This window comes from Notolabrus celidotus, chromosome 1 (genome assembly GCF_009762535.1).
Source record: "Notolabrus celidotus isolate fNotCel1 chromosome 1, fNotCel1.pri, whole genome shotgun sequence".
Taxonomy (NCBI): Eukaryota; Metazoa; Chordata; class Actinopteri; order Labriformes; family Labridae; genus Notolabrus; species Notolabrus celidotus.
In genome coordinates this window covers 28,095,414-28,112,099 of record NC_048272.1, presented here as the reverse complement: position 1 = coordinate 28,112,099, position 16,686 = coordinate 28,095,414, and the positions used below count along the sequence as shown (strand labels likewise).

Genomic DNA, 16,686 nt, shown 5'->3' with positions numbered 1-16,686 from the left:
TTATTATCAGAAGTGGTTTGATCTTTATGCTGTCAGGATAAAATATGAGGTAGCTCAACCATTTGTACTTATCTCAGGTTGGGTCTGTTTCATTTGAGACACCAAAAAAAATCAGTTCATGTCTGCATTTTCCATTTCCACACAACAGCTGCACATTCAGGCCACGGACCCATCAACAACATAGCCTTGCCCACTGCTTCGTCTTTGTCTAAACGAAAGATCACGTGGTGCCATGCAAAAAGAGCCATCACATAGAAAGATTGTCATTCTCAGCTTGTAGCCTAAGATTTTGAGAAGTAGCAGAAACCAGAGAAAGTGGTGAACCTTCAGCCCAAAGCTGATGCTGCTGGGTAGAAGGTTACACACAAACTTTGTGTGGACTGAAGCAATGAAAGTGGTATCTTAACACTAGTGCCTGCATAGTTTATTCTTTTACTAAAGCATCTCTCAGAACATCAATACAAATTGTTACAAAATGAAGACCTTTTTAATCAACAAATGTGTTAAAATATATAAACAGAAACAATTTTTACCTGTGCATCCTTTATTCTACAGTTTGTCCAGAGCTAAAAGCCTTTTTTTTCTCAACAGGAAAAAGAAAAGTAAGTCAACAAAAATAACCTGGTAAAGAAACGAGCCCCTGGATGAATCTTCAGACGCCATGAGAGTGGAGGGTTTTAGTTGAAGAGCCCTGCACGACTTGTGAAATGTGTCATCCTGCCCACAAGCTATCTCCATGTGCCAAAGAGCCAGAAAGCACCAAACATAACAGACCAACAGGTAGGTAAAATGAAAATGCTGTTCTTTAAGACCCCTGTAAAAACTCAAAATTCACCAGATAATCAGCCAGCAGGTAAGGTGTTGAATTGGCACGGAGTCATCCTGGAGCGTGTAGGTAGTGGGTGGTTGAGGCTGGTGACTCCTGGCAGCCCTGTGATGCATCAGGAGGACAGTTTACTCTGTGGCCAACCATGTGAAAAGAATATTTTTTTCTAACATATAGTTTGTTGAATCATACATATTTTTTCAATAGATTTTTGTATAGGTTATATAAAAAGGCTCTATTTGAGGTTCACCTACAACAAACAACCAATGCAGGTGTCATTTCACTAAGTCCCTTAATCGTCTGTTAAATAATGCGGCTGATCAGGCGTGGGCATAAAGGTTTCCCCCTCTTCCTTTGAAAAAAAAAAGCACGGAAATTTAGTGCGAATCACGTCCCCTCATACCGATGACAGCCTCCATGCAAAGGTACCAAAAGCAAGCATGTGAGTCTTTACATCCAGAGCACAGTCCCAAAGTGCCTGGATGGCTCAGCTCAGAGGAGTCTTCACCAGCTGGAGGTGTCCTTGCTCCCTGTGACCCTCTGCCCTGTCCCATCCCCTGTTTGCACACTCAGGGTCAATCCTCCAGCAGGTCTCTGTCCAGGTCCATGAAGGGCTCATCAATGTAGCTCGCTATGGCACACAGAGAAGTCCTGTCTAAACCCAGCAGCACAGACACCGTCTCCTTCCAGTAGCTAAAGGGAATACAAGAGCTCTGAAATGGAAAAGTAGAATGGATTAAGAATGGCCGGGTCACAAGGACAAATGAGAAGTCAGCTAGGCACCAACTCTACATATGTACTGATTGAATAATCTCACTTTATGAAATACACAGAAGATTAAATGATATCAAATATAATCTATAAATGATAAGTGATCAACATGTTAAACATAAACAAAGACGACAACACCTACACAGGTTAACAAGATGTGTTTATATTATCATCATGAAGCCTTTGAGAATGAGGTGGACAACATCTTTTTCTCACCACTTGAGGGCAGCAGAAAAAGCAAAAATACAACATGTACATCACCCTTTCAAGTTTCCTTCTGATATTTAACTGATGCAGATTAACATCAACACTAATCCAGTCTAATGTTCAGAACACCAAGTAAACTTTCTACTGTTTCCTAACAGTCTGAGAAAAATACCTCAAGCTGCTAAATGCTCTCTTGTGTTCAGCAAGAGTACAACAAGTACTAGTAGCAATGTGAGGATATGCCAGAGCTTTCTGAAAATATCTGGCAATGCTGATGAAATCAGAGTGAAAAAGAGGTGCCAATTGTGGAACCACAACGATGAGCAGAATATTGCTAAAATGAGCGAAGAGGCTAAGAGGCCGAGCTGGTGAGTAAAGCTGCCACTCTACCTTTGCAGCTAATGACTCAGCTACACTAATCTCAGCAATCCATGTGTCCCTGTTTTTTCCAACAAAGCAATACAGCCAAAAATAAATCCACAGTATATTACAGTACTTCTGATATTGTACACAACTTGGGTTGTGTCCTATATCTGTCTTTTAAGACCTTTAATATCGTCTTCTGTTATCTTGTTTGTAAACGCATTCACACAATTGTTCAGTTGTGGTTATCCATGATGACATTTTTTTATTTTATTTTTAGAAAGGGGATTTCACTTTTGGTTTGGCTCTTATCATCTGTGAGGCAGATCTACATCTCTACTCTCTACCTATTTAGATTGATTTTGTTGTTTGTTTGTTTTTGTTTCTGTCTTAGATAAACTTTTTAAGTGCTTTTATAAATAAAATGTATTATTATTATTATTATTATTATTATTATTATTATTACAAGTCTTGTTTCAAATCAAATTTTCTTGTTTTAGCTTGTGATTTCCATTTCAGGACATGTTGTGTATTTGACAGGAAAGTGACTGTAAAAAGACACTGAGAGGGTCTGCCATATGGTGCTGATGACGTGCTGATTGTACGATGCTGTTAAAGACTAATACATGTATATACTAACTTATATTTCAACTGTGTTAAGGAGAGCACTACTCACATTCTCCAGACAGGTGCTGTCTTTGTCCTTGTTGAGGTAGTGGCGCTGCCAGAAGCGCAGTAAGTTGTGGAAGTTGTTGAGCAGGCAGCCTGGGTACTTCTCAGCATACTCCTTCTCCCGCAGGGCATTGAGGTAGAAGGGCAGTTTAGCTTTTCTCCTGGCCAGCATCAAGATCACCAAACTGGTGTTTAAACAGCTCACGTTCTCCTGCAGCAGAACATGGGATGCGATTAATGCAGAGGCAAACAAGGAGATTCAGATTATGTGCAATCTCTTACAAAAATAACATCACTTTAAGTAGCAGTTGCAGCTGGCAGTGCTTCACATTCAATTTCAAAATTATTTGGTTTATAGAATGAGATTTGTAAGAGCAGATTCTTTATTCTTCAACTAAGTTTCTCTGAATATATGCAAGAAAATACAAATGAAAAGAGACCTGTGTGAGAGTTTGTACGTTGATGATGTTGATCAGGCGAAAGAGAAAGGAAAGCCTGTTCTCAACTCTGGCCATGTAGGACAGCAGGCAGCACTCTGAAAGTACCTCCACCACTGGATAAAAACAGCAACAACAATGAATGGTTCATGACCTTTTACAGGATTACAACTTCCATTTATTTGTAAAGTATTTTTCATTTATCCAAAACAAGAAACAAGACTAGCAACTTCTTCTTTGGAATGTTCTGTAACAAACCAGACTGAATTTAGAAATAACGTTATTGTTTACCTTTAACATCTTCGGTTTGACTCTCAAAGCGGTCCAATGACAGGACGATGCAGCGTACCAGCATGTTAGAGTCCACCAGAGAACTGTTGATCTGTGTTAGGAAAGTCTGAAACTGCAAAAAAGAAATCAAACCACATCATTCACACGTCTGTTTATATATTTCTGATAAAGCATATACAGTGGGGCAAAAAAGTATTTAGTCAGCCACTGATTTTGCAAGTTCTCCTACTTAGAAAGATGAGAGAGGTCTGTAATTTTCATTAGAGGTACACTTCAACTGTTAGAGACAAAATGAGAAAAAAAATCCAGGAAATCACATTGTAGGATTTTTAAAGAATTTATTTGTAAATTATGGTGGAAAATAAGTATTTGGTCAATAACGAAAGCTCAACTCAATACTTTGTAACATAACCTTTGTTGGCAGTGACAGAGGTCAAACGTTTCCTGTAAGTCTTCACCAGGTTTGCACACACTGTAGCTGGTATTTTGGACCATTCCTCCATGCAGATCTCCTCTAGAGCAGTCATGTTTTGGGCTCCACTCCAAGACCTTGAAATGCTTTTTACGGAGCCACTCCTTCGTTGCCCGAGTGGTGTGTTTGGGATCATTGTCATGCTGGAAGACCCAGCACCGTTCCATCTTCAATGCGCTCACTGATGGAAGGAGGTTTTGGCTTAAAATCTCACAATACATGGCCCCGTTCATTCTTCCCTTAAAACAGATCAGTCGTCTTGTCCCCTTTGTAGAAAAACAGCCCCAAAGCATGAGGTTGCCACCCCCATGCTTCACAGTAGGTATGGTGTTCTTGGGATGCAACTCAGCATTCTTCTTCCTCCAAACACCATGTGTTGAGTTTTTACCAAAAGTTCTATTTTGGTTTCATCTGACCACATGATATTCTCCCAGTCCTCTTCTGGATCATCCATATGCTCTCTGGCAAACATCAGATGGCCTGGGCATGTACTGGCTTAAGCAGGGGGACACGCCTGGCGCTGCAGGATTTGAGTCCCTCTCGGCGTAGTGTGTTACTGATGGTAGCCTTTGTTACTTTGGTCCCAGCTCTCTGCAGGTCATTCATCAGGTTCCTCTGTGTAGTTCTGGGATCACCGTTCTCATGATCATTTTGACCCCACGGGATGAGATCTTGCGTGGGGCCTCAGATCAAGGGAGATTATCAATGGTCTTGTATGTCTTCCATTTTCTTACAATTGCTCCCACAGTTGATTTATTCACACCAACCTGCTTGCCTATTGTAGATTCACTCTTCCCAGCCTGGTGCAGGTCCACAATTTCCAACTGGTGTCCTTCGACAGCCCTTTGGTCTTGGCCATGGTTGAGTTTGGAGTCTGACTGTTTGAGGCTGTGGACAGGTGTCTTTTATACAGATAACCAGTTCAAACAGGTGCCATTAATACAGGTAACGAGTGGAGGACAGAAGTGCTTCTTAAAGAAGAAATTACAGGTCTGTGAGAGCCAGAAATCTTGCTTGTTTGTGAGTGACCAAATACTTATTTTCCACCATAATTTACAAATAAATTCTTTAAAAATCCTACATTATGATTTCCTGGATTTTTTTTCTCATTTTGTCTCTCATAGTTGAAGTGTACCTCTGATGAAAATTACAGACCTCTCTCATCTTTCTAAGTAGGAGAACTTGCAAAATCAGTGGCTGACTAAATACTTTTTTTGCCCCACTGTAAACTGGATTTTCATCCCACCTTCTCTGGAGTGTTGACATATTTGTTGAATCTTTTGAAGGCATCAATGTTGAACTTCATGAGCTCTCCCAGCAGATCAAAGTAGCTCTGTAGGACATCTCGGGATGTGCATCCACTGTCTATGATGCAGAATAGGATGTGCTGATGGAGAGAGAGAAGCAGCCAGTTAGTTCAGACAGATCTGTGCAATGCAGAAAAACTTAAGTAAGAGTCTTAGGTTGTATTTTTACCTCTAGTAGTCCTCTCTTGAGAAGGAACATTTGGTCTGCATAGGAGGTGGCTCCACGGAGAAACTTTCCACTGCCCTTGCCTGCCAGAATCTATAAACACAACAGAAAGCTTCAGCCGTGCTTTAAAAAGCAGAATAAGAGAGACATCGCTGTTTTAAAATAGTGCTTTGCTACACTACGCTTATCAGAACTTAAAAATCTACTTCATCTCCTGTGTGTGATGCTTACCTGAAGGATGAGTCTGGAGGTTCCCTCTTCATGACAGTGAGGATGCGTGTGAGGAGACCCTTCTTCCCATCACACACAAGGCTTCTGTCTGTGTTGACCAGGGCTTCGACCTCAGGGATGTTGGCCTTCATGGATATGGCACTCAGTTCATTCAGCTCCTGGCTATTCAGCAGGAGGTATTTGTTTCTGAAAAGTGGTGGGAGAAAAAAGTTTAAATATCCTAACTCCCCCCCCAAAAAAGAAGAAGTGAGACTGAAGGTGTCTAAAGTTAGTCACTTACTCATGATGGTCACTGAAACTCTGAAGTAGTCTAAGGAACTGGATTTTAAAGGATATTTCCTGCACAAATAGAACCAACAGAGATGATGCTTATGTACACTTTCAAAAGTTACATTAAACACCTCAGAGCAAGTTTACAACGCAGGGGAAAAGTACATACCGGACTACAGTCGCAGTTCTCATTCTGGCCATGTACCACATGATTTGAGGCAGTGTATTTCCTCCAGATCAGTTTGTCAAACAGGTTATTGAGCCCTGGGATGAGACGGAACTCTGCCAGCATCTTGTGGACCTGTGCAGAGGCACGATACAAGGATCAGTAAAATCAAACACTGCATCTTACGTCTCAACCAGTGTTGTAGTCGAGTCACCAAATCCGAGTCCGAGTCGAATCCTCAGTCCTCTGTGTTCGAGTCCGAGTCGAGTCCAAGTCACCAGAGAAAAATCTGAGTCGAGTCCAAGTCGAGTCCTCACCGGTAATATTGTATATTACAAGGAGGGCAGCCATTTGAATCTAAACTATTGAGTGTTAGACTGGCTGTGTGGGACCTTTTGGATGTGGAGGAAACACATTTCTGTCATTAACATTAGTGTTGGAGCCATTTCCATCATTTTATGTCAGAAATATTAATTATTCTAATATATTCATAATCATTTTACTTTAATGTCATTTATTTATTGTTGTTTATATTAAGGGCAATGTCATGTGCATTATTATTATTTTATTTTAGTAAGCATTTTGATAGTTTGATGGTTTTCACCTGGATGGGCAGGTAAGATAGGAGGGGTGGACACATGGATAGGTGAATGTTATTTTTTCTTTTTACCAGAAGACGTTAGAGCACGAGGACGCTGCAGACTGTTTGAAAAGCTCCTAGTGCTTCCAGCACACAAGGCCTCAAAATCACTAGCTCAACTCTTCTCTTCTGTTGCCCCTAAATGGTGGAATGAATTGGCTAACTCCATTCGATCTGCAGAGTCTCTCTCTACTTTCAAAAGACAGCTAAAGACCCAGCTCTTTAGGAAGCACTATGCACTTAGCTAGACTGTTCTCCACTGTTGTCCCCAGTGGCAGATCATGTCGTCCAGCTACAATTGACTCACACTGTCCTGCTCTACTCTGGGAATCTGTGTTCAGCTCTTGAGTGACCCAGCACTTGGTACTTGGGTAATTATTGTGGTGATGTTAATTGTTGATGATGATAATGGAAGGTCTTAAATGGTTTGGTTGCCTCATTGTAGATGTTCCTTATTTAAAAATAAATAATAAATAAAATAAAAACTTATTTACTCTTGTGCATTGCCTTTACACTGCTTGGCAGCACCTGCACCCAAATTGACTTGAAGCACTTTGTTACCCATACTGATCTTGTTTCCTCTTGTCTAGATCTTTGCTTGTGTTGTTCTTGTTCTCGTATGTACATCGCTTTGGATAAAAGCGTCTGCTAAATGACATTGTAAGATTGTAAATTGTTTGGTGAGAAACTATCTTGTTTAATATGACTTCAGAGAATCTGCAGTTTTTCCTGGACATTTAAGATGTGTTCGATCCTGTACGATCCGCTCTCCCCCCGCGCTGTGGCAGGTTTGACTTTCAGTTTTGATTTTAGCAAATTGACGAGGTCTAACTGCCACTGCAGTGAGATTCTAATGAAATCCGGCCGGTGTGTCTGGAGGTTAGTTTATGAATGAAGCCACAGCGCTGTGTGCTGTGCGTAAACGCACGCCGGGCTTCTATCAATGAGAGGACGCGCTCAGAGATTCTGCTGCACTGGGATCACTGCCGGTGTCCAATAAACTCAGCCCTAACACTATTAATCAGAATTCTAACTAACCAAACATGGTTTATTGTTACTTTAGTTATGGAGTTTGTTTAATGTAGATTTTGTGCCAATTAGAAGAAGTTCAGTTTTATTGCTGTTTAATTTGAGGAAGTTTGAGGTGAACCAAGATTTTATTTCAAGGAGACAATCAGTGAGGGAAGAAGGTGGAAGTGAGGAGTCAGGTTTAGTGGAGAGGTAGAGCTGGGTGTCATCCGCGTAGCAGTGGAAGTGAATATGATGTTTACGGAAGATGTGACCAAGGGGGAGGAGGTAGATGATGAACAGCAGGGGCCCCAGGACAGAGCCCTGGGGCACACCTGTGGTGACGGGGACTGGATGGGAGGTGAATGATTTAAGTTGAATGAACTGAGTGCAGCCTGAAAGGTATGAATGAAACCAGTTGAGGGGTGTATTAGTGATGCCTATGGAGGAGAGTCGGTTCAGCAGAATGGTGTGTGAAATAGTGTCGAAGGCCGCACTCAGATCAAGCAGAAGGAGAATGGATAGTGAACCGGAGTCAGCAGCAAGGAGGAGGTCATTGGCGATTTTGATAAGTGCTGTTTCGGTGCTATGGAGGGGACGGAAACCAGACTGGAATTGTTCATATAGATTATTGCAAAGTAGATGGGTATGGAGTTGAGCGGCAACTGATTTTTCAAGAATTTTGGAGATGAATGGAAGATTTGAAATGGGACGGAAATTATTGAGGTTGGTGGGATCTGAACCAGGTTTCTTGAGTATTGGAGTTACAGCGGCTGTTTTGAGGGAAGAAGGAATAATTCCAGTGGTAAGGGAGGAGTGAATAATGTCAGAGATGAGAGGGGACAGAGAGGGGAGGGTGGCCTTTACGAGGACAGTAGGAAGTGGGTCCAATTTGCAGGTCTTTTAATCCTGGCAGACGCCATGTGAACGCGCATGCAGGCAAACACTCGTGCCAGCCTTCGCTCTGAACGGAATACTTTTTATGAAACATACAAAATCTAAAATGAACATTAAAACAGTCTGTATCAATATATAAGCCAGAGTCCCCCACTATCATCCGGGTCCTTTTGCAGTCAATACTCGAGTCCGAGAACAAATCCAAATCATCGGTGCTCGAGTCCAAGTCAAGTCACGAGTCCTGCAAAATGGGACTCGAGTCGGACTCGAGTCCGAGTCCTGGACTCGAGTCCGAGTCCTGGACTCGAGTACTACAACACTGGTCTCAACAAAGGAAGAGTAGGGTGTCTGTAAGTACCTGGTTTCTTTGTCGGCCCATGAGAAGAACACACAGCACATATAGCACTTCCACTTTGTACATGATCTCATGGACAATCTTCATGGACTGGGGCAGCCGATGTCTCAGAGGGCTGGTGGCGAGGGAACTCTCATCTGATGACTCTGAAGGAAAGGGGAACAAAAAGTCAAATCAGCCAAAGATCCTGGAATTGAATCAGCAAGGAAGTAACTGTTTTCTCACCAGTACTGCTTTGTTCAGGTTCCTCTGTTGCCATTTGCATGAGGGCATCCAGCACCAGAGCATTGTCTAGCCAAGTGTACCAGTCCTCCAGCTCCTGCAGGAAGTTGGCTCCTGTGGCCTCAGACACTTTTCTAGTTGCCAGCTTACACAGCCGCTCGATGAAGCCAGGAATATTCAGAAGGGTAACTATTAATGAGAGAATAATGATATTGATAAATCATATAGGACAAACAGTATATCCAGTTTGACTGCAGATGTGCCAAGCATACAACCTACCCTGGTTGACCTCTGCCCGTGAGGGGCTAGCATTGCGTTTCTGCTGGGCATTTTTGGCCAACAGGGTGTGCTTGTCATCGTTTCCTACATCAGGTTCAGAGATGGTGACTGAGAGGATGCGGCAGAAGTTGGCTAGTTGTTGTTGGTCAAAGCTTTGGACCAGGCCTGACAGGTTAGGGATGCCCTCCAACTGAATCATCTCCTGAAAAATGCAAACACATGAAAAGTTACCAATAAAGCAACAATAGAGGTGCATGTAAATTTATCACAGAGGAAGAGGTTTGGTTTGAAACACTATTTCTGCCCTTCTACATGAATCAATCAATCTCTATCTATATAACGCCAAGTCATAACATATGTTTTCTCAAGACACTTAACACAAAGTGTGGATCTAAACCATACTCGATGTTGTATTATTTACAAAGACCCAACATCAAGATAAGATCCTATCTGATCTTAATCCACCTTGAGCAGAGCACTTTGCAGAGTTTAGAAAACTACAGTGACAAGTTAAAGGTCCTTTAAAAAAGGCAGAAACCTAGAGGACAATGTTTTACAATTTTCTAGAACTGCTTCTCAAAAAAGCGTTAAAAGAATTATTCCTCTGTCGTGTTGTTGCTGTGATTTTGTAATAATCATTGTTCTAAAAGAGTTGTAGCACTGTGTAAAATGTAAATAACAATAAAATGTGATGATTAGCTAAATATAAAACCCAACACGCATTGAAGATAGCACCAAAACATCATTTCATATACTGAAACAGAACATTTTAATGGTCTTGTACAACGATATGTCCATTTTGAATTTGGTGACAGCAACACATTTAAAAAGAGAGAACTTGGGACAGGATCATGCTTGAATCTCTGTTTTATCAATCTGTCCTTATCAACACCATATAAGTGTTTGTAACTCAAGAGACCAATTACTGTCGTTTTTAAAGTGGAATGTTAACCATTTCTGCTTGAATTAGGATTTCAGCTTCCTTTAAACAATTATAAGGTTTCACAATGCACCAAACATTTTGATGGATGACAGGTCAGGGCCAGCAGGTCAGTTTAGCCTCTGGGTGCTTTTACTACAAAGCTATGCTGTAATTGTAATACGCACCCAAAATGTAGGTGCTGGTATAAGACTCGTGACCCCCGCTGTCCCTCAAAGTGATTTAATGTAGCTTCATTTAGCTTGTCTGCAGAAAATTAGCCTACCTATATGAGCATGTGGCTGTGTTTCCTGTGCCGTTACGAAATAACCTACTGCTACTGATGCTTTTGAGAGTTCACTGTTCAATAAACCTAAACTTAGGAGTCATCTGGCAAAAAGAAAGGCATTTTCAAGGTTTTATTCCAACTGTACATACTATTTTTTGTCAATATTTTTTACTATAATGGGTAAAATGAACTATTTTTTGATAAGTTTAAAAAAGCAAAACATTCTGGAAGACATCTCACGACCCCCCCATATGTGTCTCGCCACCCCCCAGGGGGTCCTGCCCCACACTTTGGGAACCCCTGCTCCAATGCAACCCCATACCATCACAGCTGCTGGTTTTTGTGCACTGATAACAAGCTTCGTGGTCCCCTCTCCTCTTTGACTCTTCCTCCATAATTTCCAAAAATAATCTCAAATTAAGAACCACTATTGTTTTTGATGCAAGGCCTGAAGATCACATCCATCCATTACTGGTTTCAGCCCAGTCTTGGACTCGGTGGGAAGCCACTCCCTATCTTTGCTTCAGAAAGATTGAACCTCTCTTGGATGCTCTTTTAAAAACAAATGATGCGTCTATCCTGTTGGGGTTTAAATTATGAGACGTTCTGCTGAGTGTTTTCTGCAGCATGTCATGACTTTTCCAGTGTTTTGGTGCCATTGTCTCAACATTTTAAAGACGGGGTTGTAGATGTTGTCAATTAAAAACACATTTATAATTGCAGGAGAATAAGTTAAACTGCTCTGTGTTGTCTTGGCTATCAATCAATTCAACAATGACCAGAAGTAGAAACCAAAAAAGTAATCAGTTTGTATTTTGCAAACTAATATATGATACCAATATGAGGTTCTGACAAGGTAACTGAGTTAGATATTCTAGGTAGCTGAGTCATTGTCCTTGGGTGGAACATCCATAGCGTCTGCAAAATCCCCACACCCAGGCTTTACACAGCCTTGATAAAATGCCACAGTATTGTAAGGAATAACACTCAGCTAACCTTGAGCAACTACAATGTCTGTGAATTGGGGATACAATACAATACAATACAATACAATACAATACAATACAATACAATACAATACAATACAGGGTGTTAAACATCTCTCCTCAGCAAACAGAACACCAGATGAGCTGCAGTGTGAAAGTGACCATAAAGGACCAGTGTCATTGTTTAGTGTCACTCTCCGGTGCCTTTGCTCTACATCCCACCAGGCCCGGAAGCTGTTGTGTTAAATGTTCTAATTGTAAAGCTTTATAACGCTGTCAGGGTTTAGCATGCCGGTTAAACTTTAGACAGCTGGCATGGGTTCTAAAAAACCCCATTGGGGCAGTAATATGCTGGTGTTGATGGGCTGACATTTCATTTAAGATCCCTGCAAAAAATCATTCTCTAAAAATAAAAAAAGAGGCTTCTATTTGTAGAGCAATCCAGTAAATAGTAGTATTCAATGCGAGGCTATGCAAATACATCATGACCTTAAATTGATAAAGAATTACGACAATGTTAAGAAGAGCATGAAATTGTTTTTTTTAAATTGGACACTAAAAGGTGTAAGCACCTCTGTTCAGCACATCATCTAGAATTCAAGGCATTGTTCTAACAAGCTGATTAGGACAACTCATTCGAAACAACAGGAATCACCAAGGAACATTATTAGTGATCATTCTGAGCATTTAATAGATAATTCTCACCTTTTAACTCCAAGGATATCTTCAATTAGGGTTGCAGTCTGCAGAAAGGTCTTTTTGTTTGTCATCAGGGTGAAGAGAAACAGAACAAAGTCATCCCTCGACGCCAGGCTCTTTGTGACCCTTCCGTCTAAATTTATAAGAGAGAAATTACAGGGAAGTGAAATCACGCTCATTCCTGCCTGTTCTCAGACAGAGTGGCAACAAAATAAACTCTAGTTACATACTGTAGATGTGCTAAACTTAGGCATGCTGGCATGGGCTTCTGACTTTTCTCTGTACACAAAGTAATGGGATACTTACACATATGCAACAGTTGTAGAGAACACTAAGGCAGTCTTTGACCAATTCATCATTCACTGAAACAAAAACAGAAGTTAGTCCAACAGCAAGGACACATTCACACAAATCAGTAATTGTAATGTGAACACGCTGACTACGCAATAGCAGCAGACAAATTCAGAGAGAGGTGAGAGTGCTGCTTACTTTTGGGTTTTTTCTTCTGAATTGTTAATGTAGGTCTCATCAAAATCTCCACAAGCAGCTGCAGGAAACACAAAAAGAAGAAATAAGTGCTTTGAACTAACACTGTTTTCTTACTGCACTGCCTCACTGTGAATTATACAACATGACCACTGGTTCTTCACAGGTACCAGCTTTAGTGTCTCCGAGGCAGATAATTAGAGAGCATCAAGCACTAGGAATGTCCAACTTACATCGACTCCACCAAATAGGTCAAAGGTGTGTGTGTTGGGGAAGGTGGATTCCTGAGCAGTCTTCCTGTCCTCTGTGACAAAAGACATGGCCTCCATGGAGAGCTGGGATGATAAAACCTGTAAGAAACAGTTGTTCACATGTCATCTACATCGCCTAGGTTCCAAAGAGACACGTTCAGCGACAAGTGGAAACTACTGTTGATTCCATCATCTTGCTGCTGAGCAGACTAGTGCTGTGTGGTTACCTTAGAAAGCTGTGGGCATGTGAGAGGTCACTGTTGGGATGGCTGCTCTCATAGAGCTTTTGCAGCAGAGTAGGGATGCCATGCCATTTGGCCCGTTTATCTCTCTCCTGGAGCAGGCCAACTGGGAGCTATGACACAAAGACAGGGGCAAAAACTTAGATGAAGCAATGCACTGTGCACAGGGAAACACATCTGGTTAGCATGTTCCAGAGAGTGAAAAAAGGTTATACAGGAAAAATAATATGCACACCATTTAACAACTTTTAATGGAACTCAAGACAACTGAAGATTGAGTTTCTTACAAAAGGGATGAGCGCTGAGACATCTGTGTATTTGTTATATGGAAGACCAGTGTCAGTATCCATCGTTCATCAGGGAGTTTCCCTTAACAGTCAGAAAAATAGCTGATAGATACCGGTTATCTACTATCTATTTATTAAAAAATACAATAACTTCAGCAATGAGCACAAAATCTCCTTTCAGAGTCAAACTAACTCAGGTTGTTATGCACATCTGGACTTGATATTAAGCCAATGCAGACAAACTGTGTGTCACTGTCAACTCTGTCTTCTCTCCAGGTAACAAACTATGTTGCAAAAATAAAGAATATTCACCTTTCCTATGGAAGGCTTTGAGTCCACAGCTTCTGCAGCTTCTGGCACACTAACTGCAACCCACTCCTTAGAAAACCCCCCCAGACACCCAAAGAACTGACTCAACAATAGAGACATTTGCCAAATGTTCAGATTATGTCATCTGCTTAGAGCAGTCCTTGGAAACTTGTGTGTGTTGTATTTCAGTTAATCAAATCTGTTTGTTAATTTCCTGAATATGCCTGTCCACCTTTCAAACCCTAAAGTCAGCAAGGAGCAGTGGTGGACAAAGTACACAGCTTCATTACTTAAGTTGAAGTATAGATACTCAAAGTGAAATATTACTCCAATACAAGTGAAAGTTGTTCAGTCAAATTATTACTTGAGTTAAAGTACTGGGCTACTTCCTTTCAAAAATACTGAAGTATTCAAAGTACTTATTAAAATATCTCAAACATCTTATAAATACATAAATGCAGTCAAGAATGCATGGGAGTACATTCTGTTACATTATGTTTATCTAGAAACCATTACTTGAAATCTCTAAAAACTATACCATGGAATAAAAAACAGACACTAAGTTACTCCAAGCACATACAACTTAGTTTGAAATGTTCATCTGGAATGAAACAAACGTTACGTAGCTCAACACGCTCTCATCAGGTTGGACTGTGTATTTTTGTACGTTTGGGCAGAGTGGTAAACAGGGATAATATTTCAAACCATACGTATCATTCTTCATTTCAAAATCCTCTAACACGGGCCGAAGATGTGGCCATGGGTGCTCAGGTGGAGAATTATAGCCACCATTACCATCTCTAAATTAACTGCTTGATCTGAGTGAAGTTTGCTCTGTGTTTGCTCCACATTCAACTGTGGAGATGCACAATATACAGGTATGACTAAACCAATGAGACAAACAGAACTACACAAACACATTTTACTGTCTTAGGGGTCAGATTTCAGAAAAGAGAAGGAAATTCATGAGCTGACTTTAAAGAAAAAGTAGTGAGTAACTAGAGCACTGATAGAAATGTAGTGGAGTCAAAAGTACAATAATTGTCTTCTAGATGTAGTGGAGTAAAAATAATAAGTATCCCCCAAAAATAATACTCAAGTAAAATACAGATACTAAAAAAATTTACTTAGGTACAGAACACAAGTAAATTTACTTTGTTACTGTCCATCACTGGTCACGACACAAACAGCACAGTGATAGATGGTTTCACAGGCTCAACAGTCTCAGAACTGGAAGTCTGGGGTGTACATGAGAAGATAAACAGTGGCTGAATGTCCGGACAGGTGCGACGCTCATATGCATCAAGTCGTCTTCATCAAGACAGTTGGCATAGTTACAATGCAACATCCAAATAAACAAACGTGCTGTGAGGTTAAATATTGTGTAGATGTTTTTCAGCTATGGGAATGACAATAAGACTCCAAACAGCTGTTGAGGCGTCTCCATGTAAGGAAACGATGGTTATTGTGGTTAGTCTGTCGTTACGTCGTTACGTAATCACCTGAGCTGCTCAGCTGGCTCAGCCTGCTAGCTGACGTCGGCTAACACAAGCTAATGTTGCTACCGTTCATTACATGACAGATGCGCTTCAAACATTCAACTATATGTTCTCTGGGCGTTGACATCCAAATGTTAGGAACACAGAAGCATTGCTGTCACACCTCCAGGTCAAAGCGTCTCCGCCTCGTAGTTAACCTGCCCTGTAAAGCTGCACTGTAGTGGGGCTAACAACAAAAGAGCCACTTGAAGCGGAGCTGGCTTTCTACACTTTAGCAGAGATAACGTTATTTTCATTGACAGCGAGCACACGATGGTCTCCAGAATTCATCTGATTTAAACTCGGACGTATAGGTTTTAAAATACACCGTCATGTTGTAGCTATCTGTAATGCCAGAGCTGACGAAGTCGACTACATGTCCAGAAAAGTCTCCAGGAAAACGTCTTCATTTCAGGGTTGATGCGGAGCGCAAGTCCGTGGCTTCAGTCGACCAACTTTCTGATGTCTGTACCGTCGCGCCATGCTCCGTGTCTCTCACCTGTGTTCCTCGACTGTATCCCTGCCCGGTGATTTTACTGGCTGTGACCTTTGAGACGATGTTGCCGTTGCAATGTCTTCGTTTTCCTCCAGTACAAGGGGACTCGGACCCCAAAAGCGTCGCCATGATTTCTTCTTCCTGAACTGATCTGCTCGGGCAGGAAGTAGAAGGCTTTGATGAAGCGTTGGAGGTAAAAAAGCGACTTCTGCTGGCAGAGACGCACACTACACGAGAACCACTGGCTCCTGTTTATTTACTGTCTTGTTTACACTCACAGTCAAAATACAGACAAGGCTTTCCTTTTAGGTAGTTTCATATATGATGCTCATTTATCATATAGTTCACTTCAGTCTACTTATTTATTGGATTCCAATAACAACATAACCATGACAACAACCATCAAACAATAAATATCATGTTTAGAATAGAATAGAATAGAATGAACTTTATTTATCCCCCAAGGGGGAAATTCAGGTGTCTGGCAGATAAAATTATTAAAAATCACATAAAACATGAAACAAGTAATTCAGGTGTCTGGCAGCTCATCTCCCATTGGCTAGAGAGTTATGAAGCCTAATGGCTGCAGGGATGAATGATTTTC

At 41.1% G+C, this 16,686-nt stretch overlaps 1 protein-coding gene across 1 annotated transcript; it reads right to left on the bottom strand.

Moving 5' to 3' along the window:
- Positions 1-402: 402 nt before the first annotated feature.
- On the bottom strand, positions 403-16,525 carry trpc4apa (transient receptor potential cation channel, subfamily C, member 4 associated protein a). Its single transcript, XM_034693105.1, is given in 19 exon segments — positions 403-1,539; positions 2,844-3,050; positions 3,280-3,392; positions 3,568-3,679; positions 5,286-5,426; positions 5,516-5,580; positions 5,583-5,605; positions 5,744-5,929; positions 6,024-6,082; positions 6,183-6,314; positions 9,083-9,225; positions 9,305-9,490; positions 9,581-9,784; positions 12,481-12,606; positions 12,776-12,835; positions 12,963-13,020; positions 13,193-13,311; positions 13,439-13,565; positions 16,086-16,525. Coding segments are annotated over 19 exon segments (2,325 nt in total). The 5' UTR covers positions 16,212-16,525; the 3' UTR covers positions 403-1,401.
- Positions 16,526-16,686: the final 161 nt, after the last annotated feature.